This window comes from Sciurus carolinensis, chromosome 4, assembly GCF_902686445.1.
Source record: "Sciurus carolinensis chromosome 4, mSciCar1.2, whole genome shotgun sequence".
Classification (NCBI taxonomy): Eukaryota; Metazoa; Chordata; class Mammalia; order Rodentia; family Sciuridae; genus Sciurus; species Sciurus carolinensis.
In genome coordinates this window covers 116,212,214-116,234,381 of record NC_062216.1, presented here as the reverse complement: position 1 = coordinate 116,234,381, position 22,168 = coordinate 116,212,214, and the positions used below count along the sequence as shown (strand labels likewise).

At 45.0% G+C, this 22,168-nt stretch overlaps 4 protein-coding genes across 6 annotated transcripts in view; 2 read left to right on the top strand and 2 right to left on the bottom strand.

Moving 5' to 3' along the window:
* Positions 1 to 215: 215 nt before the first annotated feature.
* LOC124982037 (transmembrane protein 198-like) lies at positions 216 to 4,786 on the bottom strand. 2 transcript variants are annotated; one of them, XM_047548187.1, is made up of 5 exons: positions 4,354 to 4,786; positions 3,134 to 3,389; positions 1,976 to 2,557; positions 1,387 to 1,550; positions 216 to 1,262 (listed from the first exon to the last, which is right to left on the bottom strand). In XM_047548187.1, exons 2-5 carry the CDS (start codon positions 3,306 to 3,308, stop codon positions 1,125 to 1,127), a joined length of 1,059 nt encoding a protein of 352 aa, XP_047404143.1. In that variant the 5' UTR covers positions 3,309 to 3,389; positions 4,354 to 4,786; the 3' UTR covers positions 216 to 1,124. The 2 variants fall into 2 exon arrangements, with proteins under 2 accessions (XP_047404143.1, XP_047404144.1); XM_047548188.1 differs by having other exon boundaries at positions 1,387 to 1,547; positions 4,354 to 4,784.
* Positions 4,787 to 4,953: 167 nt separating this feature from the next.
* Dnajc14 (DnaJ heat shock protein family (Hsp40) member C14) lies at positions 4,954 to 11,313 on the top strand. Its single transcript, XM_053743374.1, is given in 22 exon segments — positions 4,954 to 5,898; positions 6,342 to 6,616; positions 6,619 to 6,756; positions 6,759 to 6,803; positions 6,806 to 6,987; positions 6,989 to 7,022; positions 7,025 to 7,309; positions 7,312 to 7,392; positions 7,395 to 7,430; positions 7,433 to 7,654; positions 7,657 to 7,701; positions 7,704 to 7,801; positions 9,649 to 9,694; positions 9,697 to 9,758; positions 9,958 to 10,076; positions 10,426 to 10,447; positions 10,449 to 10,512; positions 10,515 to 10,575; positions 10,663 to 10,741; positions 10,743 to 10,777; positions 10,965 to 11,022; positions 11,024 to 11,313. Coding segments are annotated over 21 exon segments (2,082 nt in total). The 5' UTR covers positions 4,954 to 5,898; positions 6,342 to 6,399; the 3' UTR covers positions 11,177 to 11,313.
* Positions 11,314 to 12,377: 1,064 nt separating this feature from the next.
* Positions 12,378 to 14,814, bottom strand: Ormdl2 (ORMDL sphingolipid biosynthesis regulator 2). The gene is given in 9 exon segments (XM_053743388.1): positions 12,378 to 12,557; positions 12,559 to 12,627; positions 12,629 to 12,650; positions 13,229 to 13,380; positions 13,529 to 13,540; positions 13,542 to 13,577; positions 13,579 to 13,705; positions 14,148 to 14,251; positions 14,741 to 14,814. Coding segments are annotated over 7 exon segments (462 nt in total). The 5' UTR covers position 13,705; positions 14,148 to 14,251; positions 14,741 to 14,814; the 3' UTR covers positions 12,378 to 12,512.
* A 274-nt stretch (positions 14,815 to 15,088) lies between these two features.
* The window catches only part of Sarnp (SAP domain containing ribonucleoprotein), a 51,589-nt gene continuing 44,509 nt past the window's right edge, over positions 15,089 to 22,168 (top strand). The window contains exon 1 of one of the 2 annotated variants that reach the window (XR_007108467.1): positions 15,089 to 15,185. Coding sequence is in view for 1 of the 2 variants with exons in the window: in XM_047550970.1 (XP_047406926.1) it covers positions 15,150 to 15,185 (36 nt within the window). In the remaining variant the exon portion in view is untranslated. The remainder of the gene's footprint in view (positions 15,186 to 22,168) is intronic. The other variant, XM_047550970.1, reaches the window with a different exon arrangement.

Here is a 22,168-nt window from a genome sequence, read left to right as displayed (position 1 = left end):
CAGTGCTCTATCCAATAAGGGTACCTACCCCTGCCAGATCTTTAGGGAACAGAAAATGTGTTAATGGGCTGGGGATATAGCTCAGTTGCCAGAGTGCTTGCCTTGCAAGCACAAGGCCCTGGGTTCAATCCCCAGCACCACCAAAAAAAAAAAAAAAAAAAAAAAAGTATTAATATGGCTACTTCTTTGTTTTTTGGGTAAGAAAAGAGCAGCAACAGTAGAGGCCAGTTACCCTGGTTCAGTTTTCAATGCCATTTTATTCACATGTTCCCATGTTCTTGCTCCCTCCCATCATATAGCCTTCTGCCTAGGGGAGGGCTATGTCTTCATGCTATCTGGGAAACCAGGGAACAGACCTTGGATAGGAGAGTGAGAGCAGGGAGGGTTAGAAAGGGTTAGTGACTGGTACAAAATTCTGTTTAAAGAGGAAATTAGTATCATCCACAGTGAGGCGGGAAAGGCACTTGTCTCCCATGCAGCCATGAAGACCAGGCTCCTTTGGGCAAAAGGGCAGGACTCTGTGATGAGGGCAATGCTCTCTTCTTGGAGCAAGAAGCCAGCTTTTGGGGAGGCTGGTACTGAGGCAGGTGCTGTAGTCTTCCCAGATTGAGAGATGGGGGATCATGCTCCCCACTGAGGTAGGAGAAGGGGGTTTAGTCTATGGGGGCAAAGTCTATCAGAAACCCAATTACCCCTTAAAGAGGGGGTTGGGGACTGGGGGATCCTGGAACTCTTCTGTGTCACTCTCTTTATTAAAAAGCTAGCAAATGCTTTAGGAGGCTCCCTGATTTTCTATAGGTCCTACAAAAACAAAGCCCCTTATTTTGAGGCACCCTGAAACAGGTATTTAAAAGGCTATTTGCGTAATGGCTCTCCTTAGTTTGGAGGGAACTAGGGAGTCAGTATCTCTAGGGACCATAGTACCTCTATTATGGGTCAGAGGTAGGTACTCTACTTCTGTTCTTCTTCCCTCTCCATGAGATTCCTGTGTCTGTCCCTGAAATATATTCCTACAAGTCTGGACTGGAGCACAAATCCTATCCCCAAATCCAAGAGGTGGGGAAGTTTGTGTGTAGGTTCTGTGGGCCCACAGTAGGGGCAGGGGCATCAGCAGAGGGTTAGGCTCAGGTTTGGATGGGACCAGAGGGTGTGGTTAGGGGGATAGTGGAACCACAGTCAGAATCCAGGTCCAGAATGGTATGGGGGGCTGTGACTTGGATGCTTGGTCCCAGTTGGTGCTCTCGAAGACTCTGGAGATAACTCTGAAGGGGTAAAGGGCAGAGAGCGCAGAAGGAGGACCGTGGATCAGAACACCACTCTCACTCTGACCATTTCCATATGCCCTCTGCCACAGTCCCCCCAGGCTGTCCCATTCCTCCCACTCACTGGAGCCAGACTGTCAGCAGGGCTCCGGGTATTGGCAGGCAGCTGGCGCCGATAGCTGCCCTCACAGGGTCCCACCCCAGAGGGAGTCCGGTGCCACTTGGCCTCTTGCTGATGATGGATCCGAAGAAGTTGGAGATGCCTTCGTTGGTGGCTCAAGACCACTGCTTGGGAGGGGGCAATATGGATTCTAGTTCTTTTTAGGCCCTGAATCCCACCCCCAATACACTCACTCTAAATAAGCCCATTTGACCTTTTTCTTACAGTTCTCTCAAGCCTCAGCTTCCTTTAAGTTATTGGGGTTCTCCTACTTTTTTCCTCCTGGACTTCCCTGGGATCCTTCTTTCCTCTCATAACAGTCCCAAATAACACTTCATTGCATCCCCTGACGATTTTGCTTCTCATTTTTCTACTGAACTTCTTTGGCTACTTCAACTCTTACCTTTCCTTTATGCCCTGCCCCATTTACCTCGGATATCCTCCCCAATCCTCATCCCTCAAGTGTTTTTCTTCCCTTCCCCTCCTCAAGTCTGAAAACCAGGGACATGAGTAGGCACAGGCTGGCTGCTTATGTACCATAGTACTAACTCACCGTTGGCGTGGCCTCCATGTTCCTCAACCATGAGCTTCCACTGGGCCAGGGCCCCAAGAGCCCCCAAGGCTGGCCAGGTGCCCAGTAAGACCCAGCTATACCAGCAGAGAGGAGACAAGGCTGGAAGTGCCTGCAGACGTTGGCCCAACCGACTGCCCAGTGCCAGCCCCTCCAGGAAGTAGTCAGCACAGGCCACCAGCACTGCAGCACCCAGCAAGGCTGTGCCCAGAACTGTGAATGGACGTGGCCACCGAAGCGTGAGCAGAGCTCCCAGTAATGCCAGCCCCACCAGCCCCCCGGCTGGCACCCAGGCTGATGGTGGCTGGTAGATGGGCTCAGTGATCAGCAGGGCCCCAGCACCCAGGGTCAGACCTAATAGTAGACCAGTCAGGAAGAGCCCGACACTGCGAACTAGCATGGTGACCAGGCCGCAGAGGAGTCCGATGCCCAGTGCGATGCCTGCGCTCACCTCCAGGCTTAGCTGTGTCTCCAACACCTGCTCCTTGTGGCACAGCAGGAAGATCACCAGAGCTCCTGACAGCAGGCCGGAGAGAAACATCACTGCCTTAAAGCAGCGGTAGCCTGGGAATGGAGGCAGGAGGTACTGAGAAGTAGAAAGGAGGTTCTACAGGGATGCCTGTGGTGAATTGGGAGAGGAATGACTAACCAGAGGAGCAGAAGATAGAGGCACCAAGGGGAACTCTTAGAAAGGGGGGAAAAGGAATAAATTTAGGGAGGGAGGAGAAGTATTCAGGAACTGTGAGGAAACAGGAGGAAAAATCAGGAGGTAAGATGGCTGTGTTGAGGAAAGAATAGGAAGAAAGGCTAGTCTTTCCAGGAATGGCATATAAGAAGAAATTTCTCACAGGCTGATTCGGGTTTCTGGTGAAGTCTGAAGCATGAAAGATAATTTGGGAATGGAGTTTTGAGGTAGGAAGCAAGAGGAGAGCAAGTGGTAGATGCCAGGGATGAGAGTTGGACAACATGGGCAAGGGGGAAGGATAAGAAGCTGGCAAGGGCAGCATGTGCCACTCTGAAGGTAGGTATCCCTTGATAGAGGAGGTGAGGTGGCCCAGAAGCAAAGAATAAAATTTGCATCATCCTCCAGAGTACCAGTCTTGGGCAGCTGCCCCCCACCAACCTTGGCCCTGCCCTCACCAAAACAGCAGTAGATGATTCCAAAGCAGCAGCAAAGGGCACACACCAGAGCAGGTGCTAGTTCAGGATTGTGCTGGGGTTTCAAGACACATCTTAGGTCTGGAGGCTCTGGGAGTTGTTGATTAAAGAGCCTGGGGTCAGATGTCACAGTCAGGGGCAGCAAGGCTTTCTCCATGGTTGAAGAGGTGGTCACAGAGTGGAAGGCTAGTGTTGGCTCCTCTCATCTATCCATGCATGTCTTGAAGGGTTAAGAAACCTACAAGGGAATAGGGGTAGGAACTCAGACACCCATGGATCTTGAGGACTCTATACCTCTTTTTTCTGTTGAAGAATGGCCAATTTCAGGAGAAAGAATGGCCTTGTTGGGGTAACTGAAGAAATCTACAGGACTGTGTTGAGGGGAGCAGGATGTTTCTTTATTACCCTCTGGAAAAAGGACACTAAGTAAAACAAATGAAAATTTTATAATGAGCATTTACACACACACCCCCCCCCCCCCCCCCCAGTTTTTAGGGTCAGGGTAGGAGAAGTAAGAAGCCTTAGGCACTGGGGGTTAAAGCAGCCTGTTTTAGCTAAAAAGAAAACTTGCCTCCACAGCTGGGTCTCAATACTACCACACTGGATTGGGAAGGGTGAGGTTAAACAGGGGAAAGGGAGAAGGAAGAGGAGAGAATGAGTCATGGTGGGGTCTCTGAACAGCTGCTCCCCTCCTAGGGAAGAAAGAAGGAAAAGATACCGAAAGAATTTGGGACAAGGAATTAAGCAGAGACAGTCACCTTCAGTTGGTCAGGGTTTTAAAGCCTTAGTTTCATGCTGAGATGGAGTTGTTGGGGGAAGGGTGTGCAGTCACAGTTCAAATCCCTTGGCCCTACAAAGAATAAGCAGGCATCTTGCCCACAGACATCTCACATCCTGGTAGCCCCTTGCTCCTCCTCTAAGAACACTGATGGGACATTTCCTACTCTTCCCTTCCCCCAGGGATGTCAGGGCTGCCAATGGCGTTTGAATACAGATCTTGAAAGGAGATCACCAAGAAGTTGTCTTTTGGGGTACCATGGGAGTCGGGTGGCATGGATGCAGGCACTTTCCTTCAGCTGTCTTTTGGACATCAAGGTTCTAATATGCTGAGACTTGGCTTGGGAAATTTCTTCTCCTCAATCCGTTTATAAGTCTGGGACCCTAAACAAGGGGAGGTTGGGGAGGGAATGTTAGCTACTCACCACCCTGCCAGGGCTCAGGAGAGGAACGGGTGGAAGTGCTTTCCTATATCCCCAGCAGCATCCTAGCCCAGAGGTTCAGACGTTGGGATGGGTGTCGAGCGTGGGCACCCCCAGGGCCACACTGTTCGTAGCTTCCTAAACTCTTGCAAGTCGTAGCCCTAGCCCTGTGAACTAAATGCAACTGGCTGGGGGGTGGTGGTGGTGGAGGAAGGGGACAGGGTGTGTGTGTGGCGGGGGGAGTGACATCACAGGGCGGACCCCTCCAATTCTTTCCCCTGCGTGTGGGAGGATCGAGTTGCCAACTGTTCTAATCCAGGACCAGGGACCCCCAAAGATAGCAGGAAAGGGTCTTGGAGAGCATAGCAAGAAGTGTGGGACAAAGTACGAGTACTTAGGAGAAGATTCCACAACTCGAAGCTCTCAAAGTTCGAAATGGGGTCCCAGAGTTCCCCTAGCTCCAGATGGTTTCTTCCACTTCCCAGAGAATTGGAGTATTGTCTTTTGGAGAACTGGGTAGTCAGGACCGGGGAACCGGGAAGGGGCTTTTACTGGTTTGGGGGTGCTGGCGGGGGTTCCCGGGGGGAAAAATTGCGGCGCAAGACGGGGCACTAACAGAACTGTAAGGCTAGACACGTGTGCAGAGGGGACCCAGCAGGGTCTGCGTGGGGACGGGGGAGTGTCGACGTCGACCAAAAGGCTCGGTATGCAAATGAGATGCAAAATAGCATGCAGACTAGGGCAGTGTTCTGCTGCACTCTGCTGTGGTTCTTAGTCCAGCAGAGCTACGCTCGGAGTCCCCGGGCCTCGCTCTGTGACACAGTGTGGGAACCGTGTCCAGAGGGGGGCGGGTCTGGGGCGTGGGAGCTGCAGTTAAAAGGGGCAGCTCGCCAGCTGGGTCATGAGCGGGGGAGGTCGAGGGCTGCTGAAAAAGGAGGGGCAGCGCTGCAGAGCCAGGGCTGCGGCTACCCCGGGATATCCTCTCTTTGGCTTCACTTCTGCAGGATACAAAGGAGCCTCTGTCCTTACTACAGCCGTCAGGGAAGGTATCAAGGCGGTGGCTTCTCATGGCTCCCCGTTTTGTCTGCAAGAAAAATGGCCTAAGGGCGGCCTGGTAGCTGTCCTCTATCTCCCATCTGGGCAAAGCCTAGGAATACAGCCAGAGAAACTCTGAGAGTCTGTCCCCAGCCTGCAGGCATTGCTGCAGAGCCCACATACTTGGCTTCCAGAGACTCAACCTGTGGGGACAGCCATTCCAGCACGCGGAGGGCCCTTTAAGGGGTGGGGCCAATGCTCCGTAGGGCCGCCTCCGATTCGACTCGGTGCTAGCTGGACTGGCTCGCACCTCTGCCAACCGTTTTTTCTTTTTCTTCCCGTCTCTTCCCGGGTGACCCCGGAAGTGGAAGTAAGCTCAGGTCGGCGCCCGCGGCGGGGACGGAAGGCGGAAGCAGAGCGTGAACGGGAGGCGGAGCCGGGGGAGCTGCTCTCGTAGCTCCCCCTGGCCCCAGGCCCAGCTGCTCGAGGGGGAGGAGTTACCGCCGCTCTTCGGTACGTTACCTTCACCCCTTCTACCCAGCGGGTCCGAGGGTTCCCTGGGGCAACCCTGAGCTCCGCCCCCAGCATTTTCTTTAGTCCCCACCCTTTTCTGACAGTGCGGCGCCCCTTTCCGACCGTCTTTTTCTTTTTCCTAAGAGTGACCCCCGGACCACACCCTTTGCGGTACTTCCTCTTTTCCTGATTGAAGATTACAGCTTACTGGGGAAAGAAGAAAAACTAAGGAGATCGGTGGTGGTGGGTGGGGTATATGTGTGTGTGTAAGCAAGGATGCAGTTAGTCTGGTTTTGGCTTATTGTTAGGGATAACGAATGCCCTAGAAAAACTTGGGATACCGAGGGAGATGCCTACACTGAATATGTTCCCAATTTAAGATTGTTTAACTTCCTCTCGTGGTTCCCACCTTGACCATCCCCATCTTGATACCTTTGTTCCAGGCATCAGCACATAATATATGATGGCTGTGACCTAAAATCCTCAGGAAGCCCTGGGGTCATGGCCCAGAAGCACCCTGGAGAAAGAGGGTTGTGTGGAGCCCACCAAAGTGGTGGTGCCTCTCTCAGAACTTTAGGATCCTCCGCGGACCCTGAAATACTTTCATTCTCAGGACTCAGGGACTCAGCAGGGACTGCTCCTAATGGTACCCGCTGCCTCACAGAGCACTCTGGTCCTAACTACACACAGCCCCCAAACCCAGCCCACTGGTCGGATCCAAGCATGGCCCCCCAAGGGGTCCAGGACCACCTAGGGAAGGAGAGGACCCTGATCAGAGTGAAGCATCTTCAGAAGAGTCAGGAGTGGACCAGGAACTCTCAAGAGAGAATGAGGCCGGGTACCAAGAGGATGGGAACCCTTCTTTCTTTCCATTCCATCTGCTTGTAACTGCCAGGGAACCCCTGGAATCCTGAAGGGCCATATTCTGAGCGAGGAGATGGCTCTTCTAGCAACTTTTGCCACCATTGTACCTCTCCAGCCTTGGGGGAAGATGAAGAGTTGGAAGAGGAATACGATGATGAAGAAACTCTTAAATTCCCCAGTGATTTTTCACGTGTGTCCAGCGGAAAGAAACCCCCATCTCGAAGGACAGCGGCATCGCTTTCCAACCAAGGAGGATACTCGGAGGGTGGCCGTAGAGATCCCAGGTCCGCTGGTCGACATCGACTGGGCAGGAAACGAAGTCAGGCAGATAAGCGCAGAGGCCTGGGATTGTGGGGAGCAGAGGAACTAGGTCAACTTGGACAGGCAGGCTTCTGGTGGCTGATTGAACTTCTGGTATTGGTGGGAGAATATGTGGAAACTTGTGGCCATCTCATCTATGCATGCAGGCAGCTGAAAGGCAGTGATCTGGACCTTTTTCGAGTTTGGGTGGGAGTCTGGGCAGGGAGGGTGGGGGGCTGGGCCCAGATGAGTTCCATTTTCTAAGCCAAGGGCTTTACTATGGGGTTGGACTGTTAACCCGTTTTCTTAGGTTACTGGGTGCTTTGCTGCTCCTGCTCTGGCCCTCTTTTTGGGCTGTCTGCAGTTGGGCTGCAGTTTCTGGTGGGACTGGGTGACCGTTTAGGCTGGAGGGATAAGGCCACCTGGTTCTTCTCTTGGCTAGATTCTCCAGCTTTGCAGCGTTGCTTGACTGTGCTGAGAGATAGCAGGCCATGGCAGCAGCTGGTAAGAATAGTTCAGTGGGGTTGGCTAGAGTTGCCTTGGGGCAAGCAGAGGACTAATAGACAGGGGAATGCACCCGTAGCTAGTGGACGCTATGCCATCCTGAAGAGGAAGTGGCTCGACTCTTGAGTATGACTGGGTTCCTGAGGATGAGTTAAACCCTTTCCATGTGCTTGGGGTTGAAACCACAGCATCAGATATTGAACTGAAGAAGGCCTATAGGCAGCTGGCGGTGATGGTGAGTACCTTCCTTCTGTTTTCTATTCCTGTTTGTTTCCATATTTATTTCTATTCCAATTTAAGGGAGAGTGGAATAAAGGGAACTCAGAGTAGAGTCAATTTGAAGCTGATGGATAAAATTCTTAGGACATTTTGGTACTGGGGATTGAACCCAGGGGAGCGCTACCACTGAGCTACATATCCATCTCTTTGCATCTTATATATTGAGAGAGGATCTCACCAAGTTGCCCAGGCTGACCTCAAACTTGTGATCCTCCTGCCACAGCCTCCTGAGTAGCTGGGATTACAGGCGTGTGCCACAGTGCCTGGCTCATAAAGACTTATTCTCTGTACTATGGATCTGACTTTCCTTTTATTAAAGTCTTTTTTTCATGATACCCCATCCCCCACCTTTGAAACTTGATATAGGAGGCATTGTTGAACTCACTCATTCTCGAAAGATGAAATCCATTTAGGACAGGTAAGAGACATAGTCACAGACCACTTCAGATGCACTCTCCTGAACAAGGAGAGATTTTTAACACGGGGTAACCCTGCTATATCTCCTGGAGAGGCAAGTGTGGATCTAGTGTGGGAGGGTTCAGGGAGTGCACATGAATGTTTATTCCAGAACCAGGTAGAAGAAAACAGGCTATTTCCAGTTCAGCAACCCAGAATATGAAAGGGCAGGAAAATAGAACATAAATCATAAAGAAGTGTATGCATATATATGTTGTACATGAAAATGGTGATTTTAGTGATAAGGGAATGTATAGGTAGGAGTTGTGATGTACCACATGCTTGAAGAAAATGGTTTAATGCAAGCATACAGTCAAATTGCTATTAGAAGTAGGTATTAAGTTGCTCTTTCTAGATACATGATTGTTATTGGTATTTTTTGTACAAGTAAAACTGTTATGGATGTAGTAAGTAAAGTATGTAAATTGCAATGAAGGCCTACTTTTATTGCGTGAATGAAGCTGGATTGGTAAAACAACATAGTATCCAAAGAAGAATGGACAACCAAAGTTTCCCTTAATGATTAATGGTACAACCAGGCCTGTAACTTACCAAAGAACTGGAAAATGCATAACCCTTAGTGGAGAGCCTAAGATATTCTTAAGAGTAGAAACAACTGTTTGCTCTCGGACTGTTACTACTAGTAGAGCTCTTTTCTCACCTTCATGTGTTTTAGCAGACATCCTCTCCTGAAGGATATAATTCGTACAAAAATTCTCATTTTTCAACTTCCTCTTGGAGTAGAAATGTGGTCAAGTTCCCTTACCACCTAAAGTTCTCTCTTGGGGATCCTACACTCCAGAGCTCTCTCGTTTTGGGCAAGTGTTTGTTGGCTTCTTTTATAGAGTTTCTCACTGACCTTACTAGGCCTCTTGTGTGAACATGTCTAAAAGGCATATATTAGCTTGAGAATATAAGAAATTTAACAGTATTCTTTTTTTGTAGGGGTGATGGGTATCAGTGAGGAGACTCTATCTCTGTATTTTTGGGAACAGGGATAGTAACAACCAGGAAGCCATAGGAAGAGAGGTTATTACTTGTCATGGAAGAAAGGCTGAAAAGTGTATTATAAGCCTCTGACTTTTTTTTTTTTTTGGTACCAGGGATTGAACTCAGGGGCACTTAACCACTGAGCCACATCCTAATCCCTTTTTTGAATTTTATTTAGAGACAGGGTCTCACTGAGTTGCTTATGACCTTGCTAAATTTCTGAGGCTGGCTTTGAACTCAGGTTCCTCCTGCCTCAGCTTCCTGAGCTGCTGGAATTGTAGGCATGTGCCAGCCTCTGACATCTTGATGGGGAGAGGGTTAAAATGGACTTGTGATGAAATCTCTTTGTTCTGGTAGGTTCATCCTGATAAAAATCAACATCCCCAGGCTGAAGAGGCCTTCAAGTTTTGCGGGCAGCTTGGGACATTGTCAGCAACCCTGAAAGGCGGAAGGAATATGAGATGTAAGTTGGAGATGGGAAATTATCAGGTGAGGTAAAATGAAAATTCCTTAATGGGAGAGGCCCCTGAACTTGTGGATGGAGGCTCTCAAGCAGAAAGAACTGCAGTTGTTTTCTTCTAGCTAGCAAGGTACCTCAAGAGGTGAATAGATGCCCCTCTCTGTCACTTCCTCAGTATTCTCTGACTTATAAAGCTTTTCTTTGAGGAACGGATGGCAGAAAATGAGTTGAGCCGGTCTGTGAATGAGTTTCTGTCCAAGTTGCAAGATGACCTCAAGGAGGCGATGAATACTATGATGTGTAGCCGATGCCAAGGAAAGCACAGGTATATATAGGACAGGGATGGGATAGCCACAGCTCAGGGACTGGGTAACAAAGACCTTCCTTGTGAGTATTTTTGGTAATTTTGAGATACAGATGATGAATAAAAGGACCATGAGGTTATACCTTAGCTGTACTATCAAGAGGTTGATTCAGGTTAGCAGGAACACAAAAACATTTAGCTTTAAGATAGAATGTTAAGGGCATAGCATATATAAATAGGCATATGTAACAACGTAGTTGAGATAATTTAAAGTATTTTGGCTATATTTGACAACAGTGATGAGACTACTAGCATTGCTGTAGGTAGGCTTAGTATTTATCAAGGAACTAATCATTTTGTTGCATTTCAGGAGGTTTGAAATGGACCGGGAAACCTAAAAGTGCCAGATATTGTGCTGAATGTAATAGGCTGCACCCTGCTGAAGAAGGAGACTTTTGGCAGAATCAAGCATGTTGGGCCTCAAGATTACCTACTTTGCACTGATGGATGGAAAGGTGTAGACATCACAGGTACACTCCTATCCTCTAGCAATATGGGCTTCATCTCATGTGGCTCTAAACTATGATGTTTTTGGCTAATTATTTCTTCTGTTTTCAGAGTGGGCTGGATGCCAGCGTGTCGGAATCTCCCCAGATACCCACAGAGTTCCCTATCACATCTCATTTGGGTTCTCGGATCCCAGGCACCAGTGGTCGCCAGAGGTAGGTGGTATTTCTCAATTACCTACCAACATTCCAGTTTTGAATATGGTTCATATGACCTGCTGTTTTAGAAGCACGTAGGTGCCTCTCTAGAAAGTTTGGGAACTAACTCAGTGTATCTTTAACTTAAGTAGACATGTGACTCTTAACATCTCTTGACCTTTAGTTCTTTATTTTCTCCCCTCAGGGCCACCCCAGATGCCCCTCCCGCTGACCTTCAGGATTTCTTGAGTCGGATCTTTCTAAGTACCCCCTGGCCAGATGTCCAATGGGAACTTCTTTGCGGCTCCTCAGCCTGGCCCTGGGGCCACTGCAGCCTCCAAGCCCAACAGCACAGTACCCAAGGGAGAAGCCAAACCGAAGCGGCGGAAGAAAGTGAGGAGGCCCTTCCAACGTTGAAGCCCCTTCTCTTTTTTCCTCAAATCAATGTCAGGGAGTCAAAGGGCTGTGTACAGCACAGGATGGAGTTTGATTTGATTATTTTTAAATATTTTAAAAAGGGAAAATGTTAAGCTTAAATTGTTCATCAGTACTCATAGGAAGCCCCTGAACCATTCGCCTCCTCCCCCAGCCACCCAGGAACTGAATCTGTCTTCTGACAATACCAAAGAAATAGGGGGTGGTTAGAGCAAAGAACCTAAGGCCTGGACCTAGGCTGGACAATGTATCCCTTTGAGGTATGGGAACTGGGTATTTCCCTGGGTATGTATGCCCTTTGTCTTGTCATTTGCTTTTATAGCAGATGATATTACCCCACCCCTGCTTTTTAAACTGAGTCTATCTTATTTCTTGACCCATTTCAGGGGGAAACCCCCTCCTTTACTCTGATATACTAGTTAAGACAGAACAAGAAAGCATGTAGCCCTAATTTTGAAGATGCATAGAGTTCAAAGAGTGTAAACTGAACTTTTCCTTTGACTTTCACCTTGTGGGAAAATCACCCTACTTCAGGCTTATTGCTGCAAGGATGGCCAAAATTAATAATTTTAAGAAGCAGACTCATGCCCTCTGCCTTTGGGTGAGGGGAAAGGATAAGAGGGTTCCTAGAAGCCCTCTTGTGATCCAAGGGTTTGTATTTTTTAAGTTTGTTCATATTTGTATGTACATATCTATTTAAAGCCAGGACTATCTTTCTATAAATATATAACTGGCAACCTGTATCCTCCTTTCTTCTTTGCCATATAGCTGCAGCTCTTTTTCTCATTTGAGAATCCTTTCCCTGCTTTTAGCTAAGTGAAGGGTACCTCCCTTATTGGACCAAAGGAGAAGGGATAAAAAATTGCTTAGTTTGGTACAATAAGTTAGTATTTGGTCTTTCCTCCCCAGCATTATGAAGACATACTCTTACACCTCTTGCTGACCAAATTGTAGCCATCACTGAAAAAAATTACTTTATTAGAAGGAAAAGACTCCACAAAACAAAGCTAAAGGTGGTAGGGGTGAAGAAGATATGGAAAAATGTAATCACCAAATGAGCTGCCCAAACTTGAATACCTTCCTGTTGATTTGGTTCTTAACCTCATCTGCTTTTCCTGATTCAAATAATTTTGTACCTAGCAGGGCTGGGCCTAGGAGCTCCATTTCCCAATCTCTCCCTTCCCAGGATGTTTGAGAGAGGTTGTATACTTCTCAAGACTTTTAAGACACACAGTTAGTATGGAGAAGAAGGGGAAGATGTTACAGCCCTTTGGTCCAGTGCCTTCTCCAGCCTGTGGAGCTGTCTTAGCTCTTTCCCTCAGTATTTGTTGATGCCAAAAGGACGAACCCCATGGAATTGGGGGTAACTTAGGCAGCAGTACACTGAGCAGTGAGGTGGTGTTGATGAGGAAGTGAGCAGCATCATATTTGGTGGTAGAAGCTGGCCAGGAGGTAGCTGGAAGAAAAAAAATAGAATGAGTGAGGTTGGCCTTCACTACCATGTTCATGCTTTTTCAAATGACTTTATTTTAAATGACCTGTTTTACTGCATATAGTCCGTGGAGACCTGAAATATTCCAGCTATATCAATAGTATTTACTTTGAGGCAGAGGAGGTAACCACACGGTACCTTTAAATGTTGGTTACAAGTCAGTTTGTTATTGTTATGACAAATGGCATATGAAAGTTGAAACTGTTTCAGCCTGTATGACTCTTTTAAGAGTCCTCTTTGCTTCTATTCCCTAGTTTTTGAAGATTAATATCACTTCTGCCTTTATCTATTTGCTTCTTTTAGAAGTGTAAAATTAGTTGATGTTTTAGATTCCTCAGTTCTTTCTCCATTCCCCTGCATCCAAGGGGGCATCAAGGAATGCTTGATTACTGTTCTCTTTAGGCTCAGGACTAATTTATCATAGTGTCTTCAAAGGGTCTTAGATGACTAGTCTGCTTTTTAAAAGCTTCTCTATGAGCCATTCCACCTGATTCTTGGTGCTGTTTCTAATTCAGCATCTCCCCTACTCCCCATAGACTCACAGTACAATAGGTGAGATGCTAAGGAATTTGCGAGAAGAGGTAAACTGGAGCCCATAGTCCATCTGCTCCCAGTGTGTCAGTAGCCGAGCCTTTCCTTGGTCAGGGGTCTCAAAGGGTGTCCCTTTCACTGTATGTAAGAATACATACATTGCCTGGGAAAAGGGAAAGGGATGTTGTTAGGAGTAGAAAGAAGTCCTTCTATCCAAGAATTATGCTGAGATCCCAAAAGGAAGAGATTTAAGTCCCCAAACAATTAATGATTTAAGACCTGGGTGGGTACAAGGGCAGTTTAGTGCTCACCAAGTTATGGATTGACGTTGGTCAGGGTCCAGACAACGGGAATGGTGAAAGAAGGGGATGCTGAGTAGAACCACATGCAGCAGTCCTACCAAGATGATGTAGGCCAGCCAGATGCCCCGACTATTCATCACTCGAGTGTTGGGGTTTACTTCACTGTGTGCCACCCCCACATTCATCCTACCACAGTGAGGAATCAGGCAGGAGTCCAACTCAATTTTCTCTCAACCCCTGTTTGAATTTGTTTCCCTTAGTTGTCTCCTGAAGAGCCAAAATTCTCTGAACTCTATTGGGACTCAAAGAAACTTCCCTATCATGCAGAAAAGGAAAAGCTGAAGGTGGGGGGAGGGGTGGGCGCGAATTTAAAAGCCAAGAATAGTCTCCCCTTCTTGTAGAGATATGGTGATTTTTATTAAGCTCCTTACACATTAACACAAGGCAGTAAGCCTAGGTTTGGGGTACCCACTTCAAGGAGAAGGGGGAAACAGGAGTCTCTCACTTTATTTTCCTGAAGAATTAGGAATGACGAAGAGGTAACATATACCCAGAGTTCCAGAAGAGTCGTGAAATCACTCAGGGGACCAATACAAGGGATTAGAGTAATGCTACCTTGAGTCCCCACCTTTTTTGCTGGGGCTTGTCCGAACTGTCTCTTGGCACGTCTGCGGGCTAGCAACCTCATTCCTTCTCTCGAGCGTGGAGGCTAAAAGAACGTGCCCACAGTTTCTAAATTGGGCCAGAAAGGGACCTGAGCTTAGTGCCTTGAGAGAGAGAGTCCCAGTCCTGCTAGGGGCAGTTCTTAACTTGGCTCTTTAAAATTGTGCTAGCACTGGGGAGGTTGAGGCAGGAGGATTGCAAGTCTCGGTGACATGGTGAGACCCTTTCACAAAAAACTAAAAAGGCTGGGGATGTAGCTCAGTGGCACAGTGCTCCTGGATTCAATCCCCAGTATCAAAAATCAAATAGTGCTAGGTCTAACGTGGAGGATAGCTAGTTAGGAAGGAGCTCTTGCCCGTCCTCAAATTCCCCAAACCTTAGTACTGAGCACGCCCCATACACCACCTAGCTTCCCTCTTTTCGCTCGTTGGTGGCTTTCTAAGGCTTTCTTCAACATTCCTCTCTCCGTATTCACGTGCCGCCTCCCCGCCGCCCTTTCCTCCTCCCATCATTTTCACTCCGCAACCCCTTCCAGTCTATCAGCAGCGTAACCCATACCTGCCAGTTTCAGGAGCACGTCCGTGTAGGGGTGCGGCACTGAGGCTCCTACACCTGTGGGCTCCAGGAAGTACCCGCCCCCATCTGCGCGCTCCCTATTGGTGGTTCAGAACCAGTGATATCACTACCCATTGGTTGGCAGACTGCAATGGAGACGGACAATAGGCCGCCCTTTCTGTCGTTAGGAGGATTCAGAACCCGCCTTTCTCCGTGTCCCTCCTTTGGGAGAGCTGGGAGAGTTGCTGAGAGGCAAGAGAGCGACGAGTCATTGACTAATGGGAAGAGCCGATAGTATGGGGTTTGAGTAAGAGTGATAGCGATTGGTCGGCTCTGATTCTTTACGCCTAGGCGGGAGCTCCGGAGGCGGAGACGGTGGGGAGGAGGGTTGGTGAAGTAGAGGGGTAACAAGATGGCGGCGGAGACGGTGGAGCTCCATAAGCTGAAGGTACCGCGAAGCGAGGGAAGGGGTTAGGTGGGCTCTTCTGGGAACTGAATTCTCCAGAGTGGCTTGCGTCTTCTTCTCCTACATGTTATTCTTTCAGGCTTTTCCACTTCGTTTCCCGCCATACTTCTTTTTTGTCTCCCTTCCGAGGCCTCCCTTAGTTTCCTATTTCTTTTCACAGTTTTATTGCCATCTGTACTTGTTATTTCGTCTACCTTATCCGTTGTATTGCCCGTCTCTCTTGCCCACCGGGCGGTGCAAATGCCTTCTACGTGTTAAACTGAACTCCTCTTTTCTCATCAGAAATGCATTACGTCAGTAGTCCCTCCTCCGATCCCTATGCCAAACCCAGGACCCGTTTTTCTCCCCAGAATTGATACTTTCCTGTCTGTTGTTTAAAGCTAAGATACCCCTATTAGCTGACGATAATCCTTTTTTCCTTATTTCTATTGGAACATATCACCAAATATGATCCAGAAAATACTTCTGTTCCCTTTTAGTAGGTGGGCTTAACGCCCCCTGGGCGAATTTTGAAACCTGCGAGAGGCCTCGGAATATAGGCATCCCTATAATAGAAACCTGGGGATGAGGCAGTCGAAGGAATTTGTGAAAATAAAACACCTCATTTAAAAGTTTTTCCAATTCTCTCACAAGGACCTCTCCCTGCCAGCCTTCCGCTCTTGCCACCCTCAGCCACCAGAGAGAAACTCATAGCTGCACTATTTTGCAAAAACAATTCCATAGTTAGATTATCTCTGCCCTGTTTCATATCGTTGATGGACTCTGCATCTCTTGCTGTCACCACTGGGTGACACTCTGAATCAGAGTTTTAAGTTGTATTTTTTAAAAAAAATTGGTAGTTTTCTTACAGTCTCCTGGAAGGAGAGAGTACTTTCTTTTAGGAAGAGTTGAGAATATCTCTGTTAGTTGTCTATACTTTTGATTTCACAAGTAATTTCCATTAGATATTTTGATCCTATCATCCCGGGAACCTTGGACAAACCAGGCTGATTTAGACGAAACTGAAAATTGATCTTTTAAATTTTAATGCCTGATGAGTTAAAAAAAAAATCAATAAATAAAAAAAGAAAAAGAAGTGGAGTAAATATAGGAAGAGATCCTATCCTTAGTCACTTGGTAATGGACAGCCATCAACCTTTCTGTGAAAGCCGCCATATTTCTTAACTGTTAGATTCTAAGCTATATTAGCGTTTTGTGTTTTTAGAGTTACTGTTAACTTGATGGTACTGGAACGTGTAGGTGATATCAGTAGTCTCATGATATTAATGGTAACACGTAAGAAAAATTGAGCAACCACCTCCATTTATATGTATATATATATGTGTGTGTATATATGTGTACAATTTGTATAATTCATGTACTTCTGTACTGTTTGTATATTATAAAATGAGAAATTTTAGATGAATGAGATAATAGAAGAGTGAATATTTTTTTCCTATTTGTCCCATTTTTGAAACCCTAGAATAAACCATCAGCTGCCCCATGATTTATCTTTATGGATTTTGTGGAGTTCCTCTTTCCATAAAAATCAGGCTCATATTAAATTTGCATTTAATTGAATGCAAATTGAATAAGTGACTTTTACATAATGTTCTCTGACTTGATTTTAGGTTTTAACAGTCTAAGAGAACATGAGGCACTCCTGAGGGCCTAAACAGGACTCACTCTTTAATCATATTTGCTTGTCTTTGCTTTTTCTCTAGAGTACTTCTTAACCTTTTGGAGGTCACAGATATCTTTGAAACTCTGATGAAAGGTATGGACCCTCTCCCCAGAAAAAGGCATGTACATGTACTTTGCATGCAATTTGAGGGGCTTCATAAAAGTACCTTGTTGCCCTGAGGAGTCCATGGACCTCTGGTTAAGAACCCATGCCTTTATTCTTTTATTCTGTATAGTTAATGCTTGGTTCCATTGGTGATCTTGATAGAGTGATCCTGACTTTTGGGTTGCCTTAGGGTTTTATTGCCTTTCAAAAATTATCTTTTCAATTTTATAAAGAGAACTTGGGGCTTTAGTATGGGACTTCAGAAGAAAGAAGCTTTGAAGTAGGAAGAAGAAAAAATATTATCTGAATTGATATATAAGTTCAAATTAACTGCAAACTTCTGAAGCTATTTGTGGCAATGCAGTCATTCTAATGCAGTTGGAAAAGAGACTGAACTATGGTTGAAAATGCTTGAATTGTAACAGTACCAGACTTTAGTCCAACACAAGGAAAGGAACTGTTGTAGAGGAGAAAATCAGAAAGGTATAGTAGTATCAGAGTGTTGAGAACCATTTGTATTTTTGAAATGTGAAGTGCCTGTACATTGGTGGTGGAAGGTATTTTGAAAAGTAGATAAACTATGTGATTAAAAAGGTAAATTGGAGTGATATCGACAAGGGCCTCCAAAGTTGTGTAAGGAGTTCTGTTCTTATCATATAGCCATAAGCAGAGCTGGAAGCCTTTGGAAATTTAAGTGGAGGAGCCTAGTGTGATTAGTTTGGCAGTATGGAAGGTGTAATCTGGATGGGGAGGGATTTCATCAGTTAGATGTTTATTATAGTGTTTTCTCCTGCTTAAAATCTTTTAATAATATGCCTGCCAATCTCTCCAGTTTAGTTTCTTAAATGCCAACTACAGTGATCTTACTTTATTTCATTTCCTCAAAATGGGTATGTTCATTGATTGCTAACACATCATTTACTATGTGACAAGTATTGGTTGAAGCCATTTATGTACATTAACTGATCTGATTCTCATAATAAGCCACATTTTATATGCTTTTCTAGGGCCTAATACATTGTTAAAAAATTAAACGTATATTCAGGCCACTTTTTATATGCTTTCCTAGGGCATAATACTTTGTTAAAATATTAAACGTTGTTTATGTGATCACTAATTGTTTGTTTCCCTGCTAGATTGTAAACTTGGTATGGGCAAGAACTCTTTCTGTTTTGTTCATGATTATTTTCCTGATTCTGAGACATCATAGGTGCTCAGTAATTATTTGTCAAGTGAATGAACATATTAAGACCTGAAAGAAGGTAGTGACTATTAGAATGAGAACAAATTTGAAAGAAATTTAGAATGTAGAATTGTAGTATTTATAGATCAAATGTGGGAGGAATGAAAAAGAACTATAAGGTTTGGGTATCAATACCTTTATTCTAGGTTGGGAGGAGGAGAAACAGCCAGATTGGTGCAAGAAATTACAAGTTCAGTGTTGGGTTTAGGTGTCTTTGAGACATCCACTTGGAGATGGCTTTTTTTCTTTTCCTTTTTTTTTAGTATTGGGAATTGAGCCAGGGGTGATTTACCACTGAATTATATTCTTAGCCCTTTTTTATTTTGAGATGGGATCTTGCTAAATTGTTAAGACTGACCTCAAACTTGTGATCCTCCTGCCTCAGCCTCCTGAGACTTGGAATTACAGGTATATGCCACTGCGCCTGGTCCACTTGGAGATGTCTGCTAGTCAGTTGGAAATGTGGAACTTTCACTCAAGAGCTGAGAGTTGATGATGAGGATTTGGGGTTTATTTTAAAAAAAGATGGAGTGCCTGCCATGTAATGGTTACCAGTTAAAACATTGAATAAAGTACACAAAAATCCTCCTTTCATGGAGCTTATATTTTACTGGGAGAAGCCACAATAAAAAAGTAAAATTTAGGGCGGGGTATAGCTCACTAGTAGAGCATGCAGTATATGCATGTGTGAGACCCTAGGTTCAATCCCCAGCACCAAAAGAAAAAAAAAATGAAATTTATAGTATGTCAGATGATGATAAGGTCTGAAGAGAAAAGTAGTAAGAGGGTATAGTGGGAAGAATATTGTAATATTAAGTTGGATGACTAAAGAAGACCTTATTGTGAAGGAGATGTTTAAAAAGACTTGCATGGTGCATACCAGAGGCCAGGGAGGCTGAAGGAGGAGGGTCACAAGTTCAAAGCAAGCCTCAGCAACTTAGCAAGGCCTTAAAGCAACTTAGCAAGATCCTGTCTCAAGGTAAAAATAAAAAAAGGACTGGGTGTGGAGCTCAGTGGTTAAACACCCCTGGGTTCAATCCTTGGTACGAAACAAAACAAAAACCAACAAAAAAAGAAAGAAAAGACTTGAAGAAAGTGAAGGAGTTAGCCCTGTGTGCACAGTTCTAGAGGAATAGCAGGAGGCTAGTTTGGTTTATCAAAGTAAACAGTTCAAGTGAATAAGAGGTGATGGTGGCGGAGAGGGAGAGCAGATTGTGTGTGGCCTTGTGGATGAATGATACTTGAAACTGTTTCTTACCCTTAATGAGATAGGAAGCCAGTGAATTAATTTTTATTTTATTTTTTGTGATGCAGGAGATCAAACATAGGGTATCAGGCATGCTGGGCAGGTATTCTACCACTGAGCTACATCGCCATTCCCCAGTGAATGATTTTTTATTTTATTTATTTTTGGTACCAGGGATTGAACCTTGGGGCACTAAACCACATCCCCATGTATTTTATTTAGAGGCAGGATCTCACTGAGTTGCTTAGGGCCGTGCTAAATTGCTGAGGCTCTTTGAACTCAGAATCCTCCTGCTTCAGCCTCCCAAGCTGCTGGGATTATAGGCCTGTGCCACTGTGCTTGATGAATAATTTTTAATAGAAGATAAATCTGATACATATTCTGACTTAAATTTCAAAAGATCAGTCTATTTTGTTGAGAACTATAGTGAGGCAGGAGCAGAAGGGTGTTGGCAATATAGTAATCTGTATGAGAGAAATACCAGAGTAGTAGTGTTTGCAATGGTGTGAAGGGATTAGATTGTGGACATATTTTGAAAGTGGAGCTGACAGGATTTGTGTGTGATTGGATTCAGGGAGGGGAATCTACCTTTGATAGAAGTGGAATGAGAAGACTGCCAAAGAAGGAATCTTAGTGAATATTTATAGGGTTTGGTGGAGTAACTAGTAAGAAGATTGAGGAGGGAGATGTCTGCCGTCAAAGAGTTTACAAAGTATATGTAGGGAATATGTGAAAAAGATTGATAGTAAAATATTTTAATCAAAATTTGAGGCTGGGTGCAGTGGCACATGCCTGTAATCCCAGCAGCTCAGGAGACTGAGGCAGGAGGATTGCGGGGTTCAAAACCAGTCTTAGCAATTTGGTGAGGCCCTAAGCAACTTGGCAAGCCCCTGTCTCTAAATAAAATATAAGAAGGACTGGGAATGTGGCTGACTCAGTGGTTAAGCACCTCTGGTTTCAATCCCTGGTACCAAAGTAATTTCTTTTAATAACAAAGAAGCATTAGCACATGCTTGTAGTCCCAGTTACTCAGAAACTAAAGCAGGAAAATAGTGAGCTGGACACCAACCTAAGCAACTTAGTTGCTCTGTTTCAAAGTAAAAATAAATGATTAAATAAAAGGACCAGGGGTATAGCTCAGTGGTAGAACACTTGCCCAGTATGTTCCAAGTCCTCAATTTAAACTCTAGTAAGGGGAGGGGAATTAGTAAAGAAGAAATCACAGAGCAATGAATGATTAATGTAAAATGTAGCATAGTCAATTGATGTGTCCTTTCTTTATTGGTTTGATAGGGAAAACGAGAATGCTTGATTGATATGAAAAATAAGATTTTAACAATTTTTGAATATGTAATTTCATATCTAAGTTCATATTTCTAACGGTACAAAAGGGTATATGGTGCAGTGTTTACCTCCTGTGCCTGTCCTCAACTAACTTCCTTTTCCTAGTTTCAACTATTGTTAGCTTATGTTTCTTGTCCAAGTATATTTTATACAGTGATATGTGTATATATATCATACAGTGATATGTGCTTGTGTGCTTTTGACATTATTGTATCTTGTATATAGTGGGTGTTTTGTTTTTTTAAACAGCCTTACTGAGATCATTCACATATGATAATATTTTACTCAATATACACTGCTTTTTTTTTTTTTTTTTTTTGCGGTACTGGGGCTCGAACTCAGGGCCTTGTGCTTGCGAGGCAAGCACTCTACCAGCTGAGCTATCTCCCCAGCCCTATACTGCTTTTAAAATACATTCTTTCATAATATTTTAAGACAGATTCATGTAAAAATGGGGTAAATTTTTTTTTTTCCTGGTACTAGAGATTGAACCCAGGGGCACTTAACCATGGAGTCACATCCCCAGCCCTTTTTATTTTTTATTTTGAAACAGGGTCTTGGAAAGTTGCCTAAGGCCTAAGTTGCTGAGGCTAGTTTTGAATTCAATATCCTCTTACCTCAGCCTACTAAGCTGCTGGGTTGTTAGTTTTATTTGAAGTTTTTAAAGGTTTTAGTCCTTCTACTTATATAATTGCACCAAAATATTGTGCAAAAATAAGTTATTTTTGGTTATTTGTGTTTTTACTCATGTGTTTCCCTTTAAAAATAATATCCAGCCTGGCCTGATGGTGTATATGTGTAATACCAGCAACTTGATAGGCTGAGGTGGGAAAATTGCAAGTTTGAGGCCAGCCTATACAACTTAGGGAGACTGTCTCAAAATAAAAAATAAAAAGGGTTGGGGATGGTAGGTCAGTAGTAAAGCACCCCTAGTTTAATCCCCAGTGTTCAACCTGCCAAAAAAGTTCAAGTATATGAGAAAAACCCTTAATAGAATAAAGGACCTAATACAACATTATGTAAAATCTTTGTAATATTTCCATTTGACTAGAGAAGGGGACATAGAGGTGCTGAGAGGTCTGTTGAATGAGCCACTGGGGACTGAGGTCTTGATGAGAGACAGTGGCAAGGTCATCACACACGTATACTAAAATGGTATTTAATTTTGTTGCTGGGGATTGAAGCCAGGGCCTCACACATGTTGAGATGCTCTACCACTGAGCTACACCCAACCCCTACAAATAGTATAGTCAAAATACTAAGTTATCTGTCAGTGCTGGGGTTACATATGACTTTTATTTTCCTCTGTGCTTTTCAGCATTTAACTATTCTTTGGTATTCATAACACTTTGTAATAAACCGAC

Coding starts and splice junctions, on each gene's coding strand:
- LOC124982037 (XM_047548187.1), bottom strand. CDS start 3,308: ATGGAGAAAGCCTTGCTGCCCCTGACTGTGACATCTGACCCCAGGCTC. Junction 1,551..1,975: donor ACATGGAGGCCACGCCAACG/GTGAGTTAGTAC, acceptor CCCCCTCCCAAG/CAGTGGTCTTGAGCCACCAA. Junction 1,263..1,386: donor CTGCTGACAGTCTGGCTCCA/GTGAGTGGGAGG, acceptor TTACCCCTTCAG/AGTTATCTCCAGAGTCTTCG.